General features: G+C 38.2%; 2 protein-coding genes and 1 non-coding gene across 6 annotated transcripts in view; 1 reads left to right on the top strand and 2 right to left on the bottom strand.

The window, feature by feature from the left end:
* Nucleotides 1-18,254, bottom strand: part of SESN1 (sestrin 1) — a 114,376-nt gene that overhangs the window by 9,207 nt on the left and 86,915 nt on the right. The window contains exons 1-5 of one of the 2 annotated variants that reach the window (XM_019967259.2): nt 13,671-13,917; nt 6,910-6,975; nt 5,837-6,037; nt 4,775-4,957; nt 1,639-1,881 (exon numbers count right to left, since the gene is read on the bottom strand). In XM_019967259.2, coding sequence (XP_019822818.1) covers nt 1,639-1,881; nt 4,775-4,957; nt 5,837-6,037; nt 6,910-6,975; nt 13,671-13,772 — 795 coding nt within the window. In that variant the 5' untranslated portion in view covers nt 13,773-13,917. Of the gene's footprint in view, nt 1-1,638; nt 1,882-4,774; nt 4,958-5,836; nt 6,038-6,909; nt 6,976-13,670; nt 13,918-18,254 lie in introns of those variants that run through there. The other variant, XM_019967258.2, reaches the window with a different exon arrangement.
* The window catches only part of ARMC2 (armadillo repeat containing 2), a 319,621-nt gene that overhangs the window by 265,056 nt on the left and 36,311 nt on the right, over nt 1-18,254 (top strand). The window lies entirely within an intron of this gene.
* On the bottom strand, nt 16,965-17,036 carry TRNAC-GCA (transfer RNA cysteine (anticodon GCA)). Its single transcript has one exon. It is a non-coding gene; the product is annotated as a tRNA-Cys (tRNA).

The raw sequence follows: 18,254 nt of genomic DNA, 5'->3' as shown, positions 1-18,254 counted from the left end.
AATAAGGTATACAAAATATAAAGTGGTTTTACATCAACATTGTACACTGGGCATATTGTCAATAGACAGGCATACCTCAGATATATTGTGGGTTCAGTTCCAAACCATTAGAATAAAGCGAGTATCATAACAAAGCAAGTCAAGAATTTTTTTGGTTTTCCAATGCATATAAAAAGTTATATTTATACTATACAGTAGTCTAAGTGTGCAATAGTATTATGTCTAAAAAACAATGTACATACCTTAAAAAATTCATTACTAAAAATACTTAACACCTGGGAACAGGGAGCTTATGTACTAGAGAAGTTTTTTAAAAAATTATATTATTTCACTATTATTTAATTGAGGGATAACTAGGAACAGTACTTCTTTAGCCTCGTACTAAATCAAAGGTGGGGAAAGAATCCAATTCTCAGCATCCTGGCAACTGATGTACTCACCCTTAGTCCATCTTATAACCTTTAAACTTTGATAAATAATCAGTGGCCATATGCGGGCCTCTCACATGAATCCAGATAGCTCAAAAGAGGGTGAAACTGACGGTCTTGGGCCTTACCAACACACCACAGCACAGCAGTCAACCTTGGGAAAATGATTTTCCTTCCTGTGCTAATCTTACCGTATGTAAATGCTACCTCTTATTTAGTACCTGATAAATGCTAAGCACTGTACTAGCCCTTTTACCTCTCTAGAGACATTTCACTTAAACTTTGCAATAACCTTGTGTTTGACCTTTATTTAGAAATGAAAGAATGGGGGGTCAGGGAGGGTAGATAACTTGCCAACAGTCAAATCATATGTTAACAGTCAAGTGTTTGTTAAAGTCAAACATATAAATTCAACCTGTCTAAATCTGTCTTAAAGTAATAATAAAACTGAGAAAATCTGTATGAAGTATTGAGAAGGCTGTAATGTTTCTATTTGGAAATATAAACCCTTGCTCTTTCACTACAGCTAAAGAATGCAGAGGGAGTTTTGAAACATCATATATAGGAGTTAAAACTTGCTTATAGAAAATTCAACTCATTGTGATCTGTTTTCCAAGGAATAACAAAGCTGAGAAAATATAAATGCCAGAGAAGACAAGGAATAGAGATAAAAGCATTTTAATATATTTACATTCACTTCTATATATATTTGTGAGAAGTTAAAACATGAAGGAGTATTTTAAAAGGAGAAATTCCAGATCAAAGCTGATTAACTCTTCTAAAAGAGAAATAATTGAGATGACAGCCTGTTTCTTTCGTGCAAAAAGGAAGGATGGGATGTGATCAGCAGCAGGCAGTTTGTATCAAGTTCCTCTTTCCTCAGTCTTCCGGCATCTCACATTCAGTAGCCATTCAATACTAGCTGGCTCTGGCACATCCTGGTGGCTTCCAATCCTGAAGTTATTCGAATGTAGTCTCCTGGAGGGTCTTATATATAAGTCATATAATTTTGTTTATGTCCCTTAGCATCAGACACTATAATGCTCAGCATTTGGAGGCAGTCAGATACTTGCTGAATGAATAGACTGGGGGGTCTAATACCTTTTTGGACTTAACAGGGTAAATTTTCCTAAAAGCCAAGTAAAAAAATAATACAACAGCAATTACTGTGATTAGTCTTACGACAATCCTGTAACAAATAGATACTTACCGAAACATTTCCTGCTGAGTTGACCTGCATCTCATCCACACTGTGATTGCCGTTTGTAATGTCACAGATGCAGTAGTTACTAACAGAAGGCGGTCTGAATGTGTGGCCACCATCACAATGAATCTCTGGACTGATCCCACAGCCAAATGTGAACGAGGCAAGAGAATGATAGTGTGTGAGTAGAACTACTGCGTGTACCAGTTCTGCAAGGGACCAGCTATGCTCTTCAGCTTTTAAAAGTCCCTTGGGGAAAAAAATGAGAATATATTTTTATACTGGGGTATGGTGTTGGTGAAAGAACATAGTTCATCTTGGTATTTAATCTATTGAAAACAGGATTAGTTACTGTATAAAACTTAGGATAAAATGACAATTTGAGGCATGTAGAACTCAGAATTTGCTAATTTTTATGAGTATATATTCAAAAATTGAGCTTAACATAATCTGATAATGACTAATTCATTATTGATTATCTGAAATCTTGATTTAAAAATGCAGTAGAATACATTTTGTTTAAGGCAGTTGCTGTGTTTCAGATAATGGATTATGAACGCATTAACTATGTTGTTAGTGTGACATCTCAAACCAAATGTAATAAATTTGAGTTTAAAGTAGAAGCTACTGTGGAAAATATGCCTATTTTTCTTTAATATCAGGCTTCCTCAAGGAATTTTTAAGATAGTGGTTTGAACAACTTGACTCTGAATATGTCTAAATCATCAAATTATATTTAAAAAGTTATGCTCAAGGTAAAGTCTACAATCCTTAAAAGTCTACAAATCTGTTTCCATTCTGCTTCATTATCTATTTCATAGTATTGTATAATTTTATGTTACTAGACAATATAACAGACATTGCATTAATCATATTCAAATCTTATATCTCCTTGAAAATAAGATGCTTCAATTATATAAAAGTATCTAAAATACTCTAGGGAATTCTCTGGCAGTTCAGTGGTTAGGACTCTGAACTTCCACTGCAAGAAGCACAGGTTTGACCCTTGGTTGGGGAACTAGGATCCCACAAGCCTCGTGGAATGGTCAATAAATTATAAAAAAAAAATAAAAATTTAAAAATTTCTACTGCATGGCAGATTCTTTTAGAGAAAGTCAATCTACTTTTATTCTATTGTCTTTATTATCAGACAGTAAAGAATCTGCCTGGAATAGAGGAGACCTGGGTTCGAGCCCTGAGTCGGGAAGATCCCTGGGAGAAGGGAATGGCTACCCACTCTATAGTTTTCTTGCCTGGAGAATTCCATGGAAAAAGGACCTGGCGTGCTCTAATCCATGGGGTCACAAAGAGTCGGATTTGAATGAGCATTTAACACTTTCAATAAAAAGAACCAGAAGAAACTAGTTTAAGATGGTATTTTGCAAAGATATACAAGATTGCACTTTACATCTATCAGAATGGCTAAAATCTGAACACTGACAACAGCAAATGCTGACAAGAATTTGACAAGTATGCTGACAAGTATGCTCATCCATTGCTGGTGGGAACACAAACGTACAGTCACCTCATTAGACAGTTTCACAGTTTCTTACAAAACTAAACACAAGCTTACCATACAATCCAGCAATCCCAGTTATTTACCCAACTGAGCTGAAAACTAATGTCCATCAAAAAACCTGCATGTGAATGTTTGTAGAAGTTTTATTCATAATTGCCAAAAAACTGGGAGTAACCAAGATGTCCTTCAGTAGGTGAATGGACAAATTGTGGTACATCCACACACTGGGGTATTTTTCAGCAGTAAAAAGAAATGAGCCATCAAGTCATGGAGGCACCTTAAATGCATACTGACAAATAAAAGAAGCTAGTGTGTAAAGGTTATATACTGTATGACTCCAACTATATGACATTCTGGAAAAGGGAAAACTATAAAGACAATAAAAGGAGTAGTAGTTTCAGGGGGAAGGGAGAGAGATGAATAAGGGGGGCATAGGAGATTTTTAGGGAAGTGAAACTATTCTGTATGACATCATAATGGTGGATAACATGACATTATGCATTTGTCAAAACCCATAGAACTGTACAACACAAACAGTAAACCCCAAAGTAAATTACTGCTGCTGCTAAGTCGCTTCAGTAGTGTCCGACTCTGTGCGACCCCATAGACGGCAGCCCACCAGGCTCCCCCGTCCCTGGGATTTTCCAGGCAGGAACACTGGAGTGGGTTGCCATTTCCTTTTCCAAAAGTAAATTACAGACATTATTAATTCATCAATTGAAGCAAATGTACTATGCTAATACTGCTGCTGCTAAGTCGCTTCAGTAGTGTCCGACTCTATGCGACCCCATTGACGGCAGCCCACCAGGCTCTCCTGTCCCTGGGATTCTCCAGGCAGGAACACTGGAGTGGGTTGCCATTGCCTTCGCCAATGCATGAAAGTGAAAAGTGAAAGTGAAGTCACTCAGTCGTGTCTGACCCTTAGCGACCCCATGGACTGCAGCCTACCAGGCTCCTCTGTCCATGGGATTTTCCAGGCAAGAGTACTGGAGTGGGGTGCCATTGCCTTCTCCATGCTAATACTAGAAGTTAGTAATAAAGAAAACAATGTGTGTGTGGGGGGAGTGGAGGGTTGAAGCGGGTCAGTCAGTCAGTTCAGTCGCTCAGTCATGTCCGACTCTTTGCGACCCCATGAATCGCAGCACGCCAGGCCTCCCTGTCCATCACCAACTCCTGGAGAAACCTATATGTAGGTCAAGAAGCAACAGTTAAAACTGGACATAGAACAACCCGGAGAAACCTATATGCAGGTCAAGAAGCAACAGTTAGAACTGGACATGGAACAACAGACTGGTTCCAAATAGGAAAAGGAATACGTCAAGGCTGTATATTGTCACCCTGCTTATTGAACTTATATGCAGAGTACATCATGAGAAACGCTGGGCTGGAAGAAGCACAAGCTGGAATCAAGATTGCCGGGAGAAATATCAATAACCTCAGATATGCAGTTGACACCACCCTTATGGCAGAAAGTGAAGAGGAACTAAAAAGCCTCCTGATGAAAGTTGAAGTGGGTAGAATATGGGAACTCCTTGTGCCATTTTTCTGTAAACCTGAAATTGCTTTGAAAAATAGTCTATTAATTAAAATAAAAAAGACACCCTAGATATATTCTCTGCTTACCTCAATATGTTCTTTGGTAATAAGCCAAGGTCTGTGGGCTAACACTTTGTTAAGTTCTCCTAAATTCTGTAGTTTTTGAGGAGCATTCTCTAAACCATTAAGCCACTTGGGGTCTCCACCAACATGAAGGAAATCATTTACATGGAGATTCACTAAGTAGGAGCACTGATGTCTTGCTGCAGCCTAAGAGAAAACAAAAGATGATTCTAACTATACATATTAAAATCTTGAACAACTACATGTCTTTTTTCTTTACAATGTGCAAAACAGTTAATTTTTTGATTAGTATGTTCTCAAATTTTCCATGTACTACAGAAATGAAGTTTTTCATATAAACATTCAAAAATTCACGTATGCTATAGAAAACACCTCAAAAATATCCCATTAACAAAAAATATTTGATAAAAGTATTTGAATTTTAGAAAACTTTTATACCTACTGTCAGAACCTGATTAAGAAACTTCATTAAGATGCCAACCATAAAATAATGGAATCTTATTTATAAATTGAACATGAGTGAAAACCACTTATGTCAATCTGAACTACTATTTATATAGTAGTGAAATAATCTTGTTTCCTACTTTATTTTCTTATTTAGTAGAAAATGGTGCTCAATAAGGGCTTCCCTGGTAGCTCAGCTGGTGAAGAATCCACCTGCAATGCAGGAGATCCCAGTTTGATTCTTGGGTTGGGAGGATCTGATAAAGAAGGAAAAGGTTACCCATGCCAGTATTCTTGGGCTTTCCTGGTGGCTCAGTTGGTAAAGAATCCACCCACAATGCGGGAGACCTGGGTTCAATCCCTGGGCTGGGAAGATCCCCTGGAGAAGGGAAAGGCTACCCGCTCCAGTATTCTGGCCTGGAGATTTCCAGGGACTCAACAAAGTGTAAATACATATTAGTTTTCCTATTATTTAGAAAGAGGAAAAATAGGTACTACTTAACAGGAATCCAATTGGAAGTTGGAATATAAGTATTTATTCCTGTGTTTGAAGCATTAACCATATCTTTAAAAGATTAATAAAAACAGGGAGAAAGAATTTTTCACTGAATGTTTACAAACCATTATTCCAATGTAGTGCCGATAATGAAGGGGTAATGGCCCATCCATTTGCAGTAGATAGTGTTGAGTTTTTAAGAAACTTTCTAAATACTGTGGGTGAAAAACCATCACTAAGGTAATATTATCCAAACGACCCAAAGCAGCAAAAGAATCTGTAAATAAAGTATGCATCTGTGCGTCTTCACTCCCCACTTGGAGAATCTGTATGAAAGAGAGGAAAACCACGGTTACAGAAATTGTAAATCAGTGTTAAACACGGAAGGGGGAGAAATAAAGCATGCATGCACTGCATTCTGTGTGTCATTCAGAAGCAGCTTAAATTTGGCTTAAGAAAGGGAGGTTATTCGATATTTGGCAAAACTAATACAATACTGTAAAGTTTAAAAATAAAATAAAATTTAAAAAAAAAAAAAAGAAAGGGAGGTTGTAATTCTACGAGTTTAACTCAACTGGTTGCAAGATAGAAGAATAAAAGTCACATATCATGTAGCAGGGGAGAAACAACAAGGGCCATCTAGATAGGCTTCTTGTAGGCTTGGCCAGAATCCAGATAAAGAAGCAGATTTAGATTATCAAATCTGCAGAGCTTGCAGACACTAATGCCTTTCCTTTTAACAACACCTACTCTCCCACAATTTACAGAGAACCAAAATTAACTAACAGTAAACAATCCTTGTGAAAACAAAGCATAGAAGCATTTACATATTTAGAATTAAAGATCTAAGCTAGCATTGATTACCAGCCTGTGGAGTTGGCCAAGACCAAGTAACTCAGCGTATGGGCACACTTAAATAACATCTAAATATAAGCAGGTGGCATATCTTGGTCAAAAACAAGTCTTGCCTTTGCTTGACTAATTATGGGTGTTAGAAAAGTGCCATGAAATACTAGAAATCAAAGGGACTATAATAGCTTTCTAATCCCACAGATTCACTGCCAAAGCATGATTAACAATGATCAACTCTGTGTAAAGCATATTGTTGACCAACAGTTGTTCAGATGCCAAGATGTGGGTCATGAAAGCTTTTCCTTAAAAGCATAGAGTTCACTATGTACTTTCACAAACAACATACCTCCTTTTCTGGGATGAATCTGCTTGGTCCGTGTCCTAGTGGTCGAGGAATTCTAATTCCAAGTTCCTAGAAAAGAAAATTACCCCATCTCAGGCCTCTAGCAGTAAACAACATGAACTAAGGCCACAGGAATGGGAGAGAAAAACAACCAGTTGAACAGAGCCTGGCTTGTTTTGGTGGTTTGTTTTCATGACCATATATATATATCAGCTCCTCTTTTTGCATCACATAACTGACAACAGTTTATAATAAGACTCTGACTAAAAACAATAAAACCTGTTTCACTAAAACCAGAGTTTTGCATAAAGTACTTGGCAGAAAGTCTAGGACAGAAAGTTCAGCACATAGCAGCCAACCCTGTGGATTGACAGTGATACAAAATAAGACCAATGTGGTTATACATCCAAAACCCAACCAACCAAAATATCAATCCCTGTGCGTCTTGTCAGGAAATGAAAAAGTCATAACCTCTACCTAGAGGTCTTAAACTGAAAGAAGTATAATTATTATTGCATCTACAATAATACTTCACAAGAACAGAAATATTATGAAAAATAAAGATTATTTAAACCCACAAAAGAGAAAGTGCTACAGGACACGGTTCCTCTGTAGTTGAGTAAAACAATTTGAGAGAAATTAATTTTGTGAGTTTTCCTTAAATTTTTAATTTATAGGATCTCATTGACTTCACTTATATTTTTGAGCTCAACTAATTAAGAATAAATGGTTTTCTACCCTTTGACATAGGGAACCTAGAATTCTGTAATTTGTGTGACAATGTAGTATGGTTAACAAAAACTGACAATCTACCATACCAGCTTTCCCCTCAATGTAATATGCTTATAGAAACAAAACCAAAATGTAATTCAGCCTTTTTTTTTTTTTGAGTTCATGTCCTATCTATCTAGTCTCTAGGCAAACAAACCCCCACCTTCTTTAACAACTAAATATTAACCCTTGCTTATATAATTACATACAAATACTATTTCCACCCTCTCTTTACTGCTTCCAAAAGTCCTTCATGATATAAACCAGATGCTTTTCTTTTAAAGGAGAAAAAAAGGTGTGTGGGGGGCGGGGGTGGGGGCGCAGTGATGCAGACAGAGAAGAACATATGGCAGCAATTCAAGAAATTTGGTCCAAGTGAATGGAAACCTTTTGAGCAGAATTGATTTAGGCAGGCAGGAAAAAATCGAAGAGAATCTTAATCAGTAGAACTCGAGGTTCAGATTTGAAGTAGGCTCCATTTGCAAACTAAAATTTTATATAGGTTTCAAATAATTTTGTATTAGAGGTCAGTGATTTTTTACTCTGATAATTACAGACTTATACTGAAGATAGTAATGTCTAATAACCGTATCCTTCACTGAGGAGGCACTAAATTTACTGGTCCAGCTATCTATGTGTCTCAATTTAACATACTATAATAAATGCAAGAAAAAACCCACATTCCTTCTATTCAATACAGAATCTTGGCACAAATGCAGCTATTTATATAAAATGATGACTCTGTTGGCCTTTCTAACTGCTGAACTTCTGATCTAATTACATACATTTCAAAGAAAATATTCTGGACAAGATTTCAAGGCTAAAATTAATATTTACCCTTTTTAATTTCTTTACCATCTTATTTAAACAAAATGCATTTTAGCAACACACCCCACTTTTCAGGGATTTATTATTCATTTTATACTATTCCTGCAACTTTAGTATACAAAAAGATGTCATTTCAAAGGAAGAGAAATGGATTATTCAAAAAATGATTTTGATACAACTGAAGACCCACTCAGAAAAAAGTGAAATTGGAACCTTAAATCATACTTTACTTCACAATAAATCATATGTAAGTTAAAAAATAATTACAATATTCGAAGAAAATACTTGTGGAGTTAGATCTAAAAATGCAACAAAACCCAGAAGTCACAAAACATAAGACTGATAAGTTTGATGACATAAATATACTTTCATATGGGAAAAATAAACATTATATAAAGTTAAACAAACAGAAAACTTGGAAATACGTTTGCAACTCACACAGACAAGGGCTTTTTAAAAAAATACATAATGACAAATCACTAAGAAAACCCCCCAAGAACCTGATAGAAAAAAATGAACAAAGGACATGAACAGTTCAAAGAAAAGGAAATATAAACGTCTGAAAAAATGGTCCATCTTCACAAAACAACTGCTGTTTAACTACACTGAGATACAATTTTTCACCTAAAAGACTGCTTAAGATCAAAAAGTTTGATGATAGACTATGTTGGAGAAGGGGTAGAGAAAGAGCTATTCAACACTTATATATCTCTGATGGGACTGTTTTGAAATGTAAGGAAAAAAGATCAAGAAATATATAAGAAGTACAAATTACTGCAACTTCCAGGAGGGCAATCTGAAATACCGATCAAAATTTAAAAGTTACATACCCTAATTGACAATTCCATCCTAGACATTAACTTATGCTCACATTTTTGAAATGTCATATGTAAAAGTATAATCACTGTCACACTGTTCACAATTATATAAGATATAAAACCACCTAAGTGCTCATCAATAGAGGACTGTTTCAATAAAGTTTAGTATGACCATAGACTAGAACAGCATGAGGTCCTTACAAAGAATGAAGCAGTTGTATACAAGTTGGCTTTAAAAGATCTCTAGGATATATTATGTAGGGGGGAAAAAGGCAAAGTGCATATATTACTATTTGTGAGGAAAGGAAAAAAATTAGAAATTCCATTTCTAGGACTTTATCTTACCACATACATTAGCAGTATGTGGATTGTGTGTATGTGTGTATTTTTAAAAATAAGACCAGATTGTTAGTACACAGGCTTCAAAACAAAGGGATTGAAGTATATTATTTTGGTTTTATTTCTATACCAAATAGTTTATATATCAAACTATTAATATTACAACAGCTTTATAATTCTAAGCAAGTGCCTATCAATGTTTCAGAAATGGAATCTTTTCCTATAGGTGTGCCAAGGGGATCCTACATAATTCTCAAGTCTTTGAAAGTCTATCCCTATAGCCAAATTTAGTAGCTATATTGGTATCACTGTTTCCCCTCTTCTTTGCCTTCACAGGTCAAACCTTTCCTTCCCAGTTCCTTTACAAATTTTTTTTTTTTAAGTGAAAAATTGTTTTAAAACAGGATGTTAAGAAAAAGCAAACATTCTTAGGAATGGATTATAGACCTACTATGCTAATAACCGGGCTTCCCTTTTGGCTCAACTGGTAAAGCATCCACCTGCAGTGCAGGAGACCTGGGTTCCATCCCTGGGTGGGGAAGATCCCCTGGAGAAGGGAAAGGCTACCCACTCTAGTAATCTGGCTTGGAGAACTCCACAGACTACAGTCCACAGAGTCACAAAGAGTCGGACATGACTGAACTAGACTTGACTGAGCGACTTTCACTTTTTATGCTAATAACCTCTCAGTGTTAAGATCACATTCATTCCTTGATGAGGTACCAGTCTAACAGGAAAGCAGGGGACAGAAAAGAAAAACTGAAGGAAAGGAATGGAAAGGAGTCTCTGATATTCAATACTCTAATTTCATTATTTTACTTAAGGCTAGTTCTAGGTAAAACAATTATATGAGCTCTGAGCTGTATCTCAATTTATCCTAATTCAGATTCTATCAGAAAGCAGATAATTGATTCCATCTAGCTTCCCATTGCACACAAACTGTTCTCTAACTTCTGGAAAAAGTAAACAGGTGACAGTTATCTTGAAAACATCCATGAAGTCTGTTTTCTAGAGTTCCTGTCTTTAATTACTCTCAAGAGTTTCTTTAAGAGTTTTTGATACTTAAAGGTCCTTTTAGATACCACTGTTGTTATACAATAGCATTCTCAACTTCTAAAGGGTTAAAAGTTTCAATTTACTGGAAAACTCACTTTTGAAACACTTCTTTTCCTAGTCACATGACAAAATAGTTGCTACCCTGTTTTCTAGCAGGTGTTGATTTTTTTTTTTTTTTAAGGCACTATGGGTATTCAATAGTTGGCTTATGGAAAGCCAAACTAAGTGCCTTTCATAACTTCCTAAAGGTTACTTCAATTGTGCCTTCATACGTATCTAAGAAACTGAATTACAGATTTAGAACAAATTTTGGCCAATTTAGACTCAAGGAGGCAGAAGTTGCCAACAGCTAATGACCTTGTGAAGCAGATGTATATGCTAATCACAGCACAAAACCTCACTGGTTCTTGGTGAAGGTGTGGCTGGGAAATCTAACTAGGGAACCAACAGTTCTCCTCTCAACAGTCCTCCTAATCAGCATCTTTGAAAGAGACAGCAACAGCTTCTGCTATCACAACATTTCTGCAAATCTCTGACGTGGTATCTGTTTCCTCTCCAGTGTATGATACTAACATACTAATTTTCACAACATGAAAATTCTCAGCAAATGTTGACAATACCACAGAATGACTGATGACTGTAATATATTCACTGTGTAAATCTGTTTATGTACTGAATGTATTGTTCTAATCAGATTTTTCAAGTTTGTCAGATACACTTATGAATCTATATAAATATCTTTTAGCAAAGGAATGGACAATTTGTCACAAACGCAAAATGAGAGCATTTACTGGCTTACACATCTATCCATTTGAAAAGTAACAACAATCAGATCTCTTGAATCATTTTATTTTTTCTCACTGCACTTGGTGCATTTTAAAACTATCTAGATCTCTTAATACTGATAATAGCAACAATGATGCTAACTTTGATTTGTAAAACATTACAAAAGCAGTTCTTTTTGAAACACATTTCAACAAGGCAAAAATATACTGTGTAAAAAAATAAGAGTTCCCATCCCACTCTCCCTTGTTTATGAGAATCATTGCCTATAGCTGTGTGCTAGCCTTTTGACATTTGAAATTTTTAAATAGAAATGAAGAAATCCTAAGGCCTTATAAAGAAATCTTCCTATGTACTAAAACAAAATGTACTAATGCTTCTTCTAAATTTGTCACTAACTCTTATAGGGAATTTAGAAATATTTAAAGTTCAGGTATCTCTTTTCCCAGTGTCTGGTATTCTATGAACTACATCCTAGAAAAATAAAAACTCAACTGACTTCAAAGTACTGGATTTATAAGGCTGACTTAGGCTCTTATGTGTGCCCTACACTTTAGTCAGGGTTCCATTTCTGGAAGGTGTTTTAACTTAAAGGCACTGTGGAAGTTTGCTATTTGAAAGAGTTCTGTTATTAATTCTTTTGTAAAGTGAATAGTTTTCTTATAAAGCACTACTTCCTAATTTATCTTCCCACATGTTGGACGTTTTAAAACTGAAATACAACTACACAAAGCTGCCTGGTCTCCTGAACACAATCCCATAGGCTCTGTAATCAATGTGTAAGATAAAATGTATCTCTTTATCTTCTAGTTTACATGGCTATATTTAGAGATTCTAGATCTGGGCAAGAACCAGGATTCTACACACAAATACCACTAAGAAAGAACAGATTCAAGCACAATCATGAGGCTCACTTCTCAAAATGACAAAAGATCTGTTATGGCCTGCAAACAGAAATTGTAAATGCTATTTCAACACTTTTGAACCGTTTTCCCTCTATAGTAAAGTTTCAAAGCAACAGTCATGAGACTCTTTTTAGGTTGCTGTATTATCTGAAAACAAGGAGCACGCTATGTAAACATGAATGTTAAAATACAGAAGTGTTTGGTGTTCTACAACCTTCAGGAGAAAGTGTTCTTCATTTATGTTTATATTGAATATATGTGGTATACTCATAGTGTTGACTCCATTTACAAAAAAACATATAAAACTAACAGTCATTTTAGTGGGCAATAGTGCAGAGAAATTACCTGGTATTTACATTTCTTGAACTAAGTCAATACTTAAAACAATCTGATTTCAATTCAATTTTAATTACTATTTCTCTTTCTCCCTTGCTACCATTTGAATTAAAGGCTAAAATTTGAGTTAAAGTTGTACTGGTAACTTTCAATTGGGGTCCTACAGGACTTCCCTGGTGATCCAGTGGCTAAGACTCTGGTCTCTCAATGCAGGGACCCTGGGTTCAATCCCTGATCAGGGAACTAGATCCTGCATGCAGCAGGATATTCAACTGGTGCCCTCTTTGTAACCACTTGGTAAAAATACAAAATGTCACAATTAAATAGCTCTTTCCGAAGGCCAATTCAGACACAAAAGAAATATTAATAAACAAGAGTAAACGCTGTGCATAACGTCATAGAGCTGGCAGAACATAGTTATTCTAGGCAAAACTGACTGAGATGCATTTTTTTTTTTTCTTTTTTAAAGTAAAAGGCAAAGAGTGAGGGTCACCAAATAATCTGTTTTGACAAGACGTTGAGGGGGAAAAAATCCATAGGCTGTTCCACCCCGGGACTAGAGTTTGTTTGGTTTCTGACTTGTGGAGACTTGTACAGAAGACAACGTTATTTACGTTTTGGAGACTTCCATTTAAATGATCCAGACAGCTTTCTCTTCCAGCCGTGGCACTTTCTGCCCGGAGACGACTCGCAGTGGCAAACGTCCCCGCCAACCCACCACTGGCCGCCCCTTCACCTGAGGGGCGCGGGCCAGCCCGCCACGCCCCGCTGGGCAGGGCGCCGGCCGGGCGGTTGCTCCAGAGGCGCCCTCCCTGGGGAGCGTTCTCCGAAGCTGTTAGGGTGCGAGGGCAGAGAAGCGACGCGACTCTGTGCAGCCCAGACAGTCGGCTGGGTACCCGCCCTCTCGCCCGGTCCCTCGCCCAGGTACCTCGTCCTGGCCGCGGCTCCCACCACACTGCTTGCAGCCCAGCAGCTCCGAGACGGCCAGAGACGCCGTATACGCCTCGTTCGCGGCTGTAGCCAGGCGCATGTCGGCGCAGGGACAGTGGCGGATGCGCAGAGGTACCGCAACAGCGCAGAGGAGAGCGCTGGGCTGGCGGCCAGCCTACATATGAGCTGCAGCCTCAGTCAGCGCTGATGGCCGAGGCGGCGCGGGGCGGAACGGGGCGGCGCAAACAAACAAGCCACGCGGCCCCGCCCTTGCTGTCACTCAGCTGAGTGGGCGGCCGCGATAGCCAGTGGGGGCCCTCAGCGCCGCGGCGCCCCGCCTCCTCGGCGCGGAGGGGCGGGCCCTGGCGGGGGCAGTCAGTACGGCCCGGCAAAAAACAACCTCTAGGGACCGTAGAGGGACTGTACTTCCCCCAAGGAGCTCAATCCTCTGGTCCCTAGTGGGCTTGGTCTGCCGGGATGTGGGCCTACAGTGTGGCTGGAAGGTGCACCCTGAACTGTCGGGCTTCAGTGAAAGGCAAATGTGTACCCCTGTCCCAGCATCAGCAGCCGAGAGCCTGCCCTCCATCCACCCGTTCAGGTCCAATTACCTGCCAAAGGGCAACCAACCTCTAGGCTGACTCCGACACCACTAGGAGGAAATCAAATTTGCTTCACATTTTATGAAGTCTTGAAATTTCCCTTCTTTCTTTCCAAAAAATGCCCAAACAAAGCTGATTGGACCATAAAATACAGAAACAAGCAGGAGACCATGACCTACATTCAGTTAAAAATTATTTTTGGTAAACTATGTAGAAACTAAGTATCAACTCTCCTACACAGATAATAAGCCTTGGCAGCAGATCTCTAAATTTTCTTCTTCCCAAGTATATTCGAAAGCATTTAAATTTCTAATGTTTCCTCATAAGTACCCTGGATCTAAAGAAAGAATCTCTCTCTGAAACCCGATGAGGAACTTGAAAAAACACATCATAAAGGAACACAACTGACATTGTTGGATCTGAAACACAAATCTCTCAAGTCTTCTGTCATAACTGTTAGCTTAGGGCTCCATTAACTTCTTTAAAAAAAAAAATAAATTAACTCCTAAATTAGATCTCTTTTTGCATGTTTGCCCTGTATTTTCAACCTTACATGCTCAGGTTAAAAAAAAAAAAAAAAAGTTGGAACATTCTATCAGAAACAAGTGGAGTTTAAGTCAATGAATATGGACCCGCTCATAGATGAATATTAAGTTTCAGTCTTAGAGGTTACAATGTCTCAGAGAAAACTGAGTTACTTTTTTAGCTCTTAAACTGTCACATTTTAAAAGCAGAATGTTAAAATGGTTACTTTTTATTTATCGTCTCCAGATAAATAAGATTATATGTTCTAATATACTTTTTATAAATTGCTGAAGCACCCAAATACGTGGTCAAGAAAAGCAATTGGAGGTTAATAATTAACACAGAATAAGGCTACAGAGACGTCCAAGTGCTCTTTCTCTGAGCAGAGCCACAAAACAATAACAACAAAACTGTATAATCTAATGCCCACTCAGCCACAAACAGGCAAAAGTAAACACAGAAAATCATCCAATTTGCAGCTATATGACATACCTTCCAAGATAAACTGATTGTACATGAGTAACTTGGAAACATAAATGACTTGATGTAAGGGTTGTGAGCGATAAAGCTACTTAATGAGGGAAGTATGTGAAAAATGATGACTCTGGTTCTAGAAGAGTTGAGCTGTGATTTTATTTTCTGGAAAGAAAACAGCAGTGAGGGTTAGTTGTCTAGTTGGGCATAACCTTGTCTGATATTAAAATTATATTATTTGCAAAATGGAGAAGGTTTGCCTTACTGTTTTTTTTAATGAGAGGCAAGGGAAAAGCATGTATCTAGCCAATGCAAAAGTGGTTTAAAACATTTAAATGCAAATTAGAACTGCAAACTGTGTGTGTACATGTGTATATATTCATATGTGTGTATATATATATATGTTCATATCTGATACTTCATGATTCATAAATTTTGAAGATACATATGTTGAAATTTAATAGGAAGCTCCCATTAGGATTTCTTTTTTTTTTTTTTTAAAGAAAATTTCAGTTTATTTTGATGCTGCCTTACATAAAAAGAAAATTAATTTTAATATATTCTATTTCAGTCCTATCGAGGCCCTTCAAGTCATTAGATAGTACTAATTTTTGCTTTTTGATCGAGCAGTAACTGAATTAGTCACTCTCTTCTATAACATAAAAAGGTTGCCTCCAAATAAATCTATTAACCAAGAGTTCCAACAACTGTATTGACCTGCAAATATTATGCAGATCTCATTTCTGAGATTTTTTACAAATCATTTAATAAAGAGTTTGTATTTTCCAAAGATTTCACTACTTGAGTTGGCCAGATATCCTGAAGGTGCTTCTCTTAATGAACTTCCAGTGCTAAGCATGTAATAAATCTCCTGAACACCAATTAGTAATTGGAAAGGACTATGCTTTTGATATTTACCATAGGCTATCATTATAGGCTAGCGGCTATTTACAAAGTCTGCTATTTAAACATTTCATTTCAACATTTTATTTCTTCAATGAAGAATCCTGACATCTAATCCAAGAAGTAATAGTAATTCTGAATTTCTCCTTTTTTCTAAAAATGTTCTGGGCACTCCCTAGTGGCTACATGGTTAGGACCACATGCTTTCACTGCTGAGAATGTGTGTTCAATCTCTGGTTGGGGAACTAAGCTCCTGCAAGCTATGAGACATGGCCAAAAACGTACATACATACATACATACATACATACATACATACATAAATGGGCTTCCCTTGTGGCTCAGTGGTAAAGAATCCACCTGGCAATGCAGGAGACCAGGAGAAGCAAGTTTGATCCCTGGATCTGGAAGATCCCCTGGAGGAGGGTATGGCAACCCATTCCAGTATTCTTGCCAGGAAAATCCTATGGACAGAGGAGCCTGGCAGGCTATGGTCCATGGGGTCACAAAGAGTTGGACACAACTGGACGGACTGAGCACACACATACATAAATGTTGGGGGTTAACCTACCCAACTCAACTGTATCAAAGTGAGGTTTTTGCACTTGACATTAATAATAATGATCTCAATGCTAATTGCCCCAGAACAAGATGGTGAAAGTGAAAGTGAAGTCGCTCAGTCGTGTTGGACTCTTTGCAACCTCATGGACCATAGCCTACCAGGCTCCGCAGTCCATGGGATTTTCCAGGCAAGAATACTGGAGTGGGCTGCCATTTCTTTCTCCAGGGGATCTTCCCAACCCAGGGATCGAACCTGGGTCTCCTGCATTGCAGACAGACGCTTTACCGTCTGAGCTACTAGGGAAGCCCATGGTACGCCCATGTGAAAAACAAGAGTGGTGTCAAATGACTTGATCTGAGCAGAGACCCATGAAGCATTAGAGTCCAGACTTGGACTGGTGGTTCAAGATGGGCTTCCTGAAGTAAGTGATATCTGAGCTAGGGCTTAGAGGATTAATAGAGAGGCCTTGGAAAGAAAATTGGTGGAGTGTTTGGGAGAGTAAAGACAGAGTTCTACGCAAAGAAACTAGCACTGTGCAAAGGCCCAGAGGCAGGGGAGAGGGAAGCTGAATAAAGGAAGTTCACTGGTGTCTGGTGGAGAAGGGAATGGCAACCCACTCTAGTATTCTTGCCTGGAGAATCCCATGAACAGAGGAGCCTAGTGGGCTACAATCCATGGGGTCGCAAAGAATCAGACACGACTGAGCGAGTAACACAACAACAACAACTGGTGTCTGGAGGGCTTCCCTGCTGGCTCTGCTGGTAAAGAATCCACTTGCAATGCGGGAGACCTGGGTTTGATCCCTGGGTTGGGAAGATCCCCTGGAGAAGGGAACAGCTATGCACTCCAGTATTCTGGCCTGGAGAATTCCATGGACTGTATAGTCCATGGGGGAAGCAAAGACTGGATATAATTGAGAAACTTTCACTCACTCACTCACTCACTGGTGTCTAGAGCAGAGAGTTTGGAGAGTAATGGATGGAGTTTAGGTCAAACAGTAAGGAGGGACCTTGTTTAAGATTCATTAAAGACAATAAATTTCATTTTTAAGAGTACTGTGGAGTTACTAAAAGTTTTAAAGAATGTAATGACATCAAATTTGCATTTCAGCTAAGGTTCAGGCAAAACTAGAGGTACAAAGATGTGTTATGAAGATTGTTGAGGTAACTGTGGCAAAGGCAAGATGGTGTTCTGAAGAACAATGGAAATGAAGCAAAGTGCAGGGATGAAGGTGGATTTGTCTCTCTTGGGGCTACGTAGGTGATACAGTGGTAAAGAATCCACCTGCTGATCCAAGAGACACAGGAGTCATGGGTTCAATCCCTGGGTCGAGAAGATCCCCTGGAGTAGGAAATGGCAACCCACTCAAGTATTCTTGCCTGGGAAATCCCAAGGATAGAGGAATCTGGCAGGCTATAGTCCACGTGGTCACAAAGAGTCAGACATGACTAAGCATGCAACCACCATGCACTTGAGAAAGGAAATGATGCCTTATACTCTTGTTTTTGAAATTCAGGAGAT

The sequence above is a fragment of the Bos indicus genome, chromosome 9, assembly GCF_029378745.1.
Source record: "Bos indicus isolate NIAB-ARS_2022 breed Sahiwal x Tharparkar chromosome 9, NIAB-ARS_B.indTharparkar_mat_pri_1.0, whole genome shotgun sequence".
NCBI classification, from domain to species: domain Eukaryota; kingdom Metazoa; phylum Chordata; class Mammalia; order Artiodactyla; family Bovidae; genus Bos; species Bos indicus.
The sequence above is the reverse complement of the archived record's forward strand: the minus strand, read 5'-3'. Positions and strand labels throughout refer to the sequence as shown.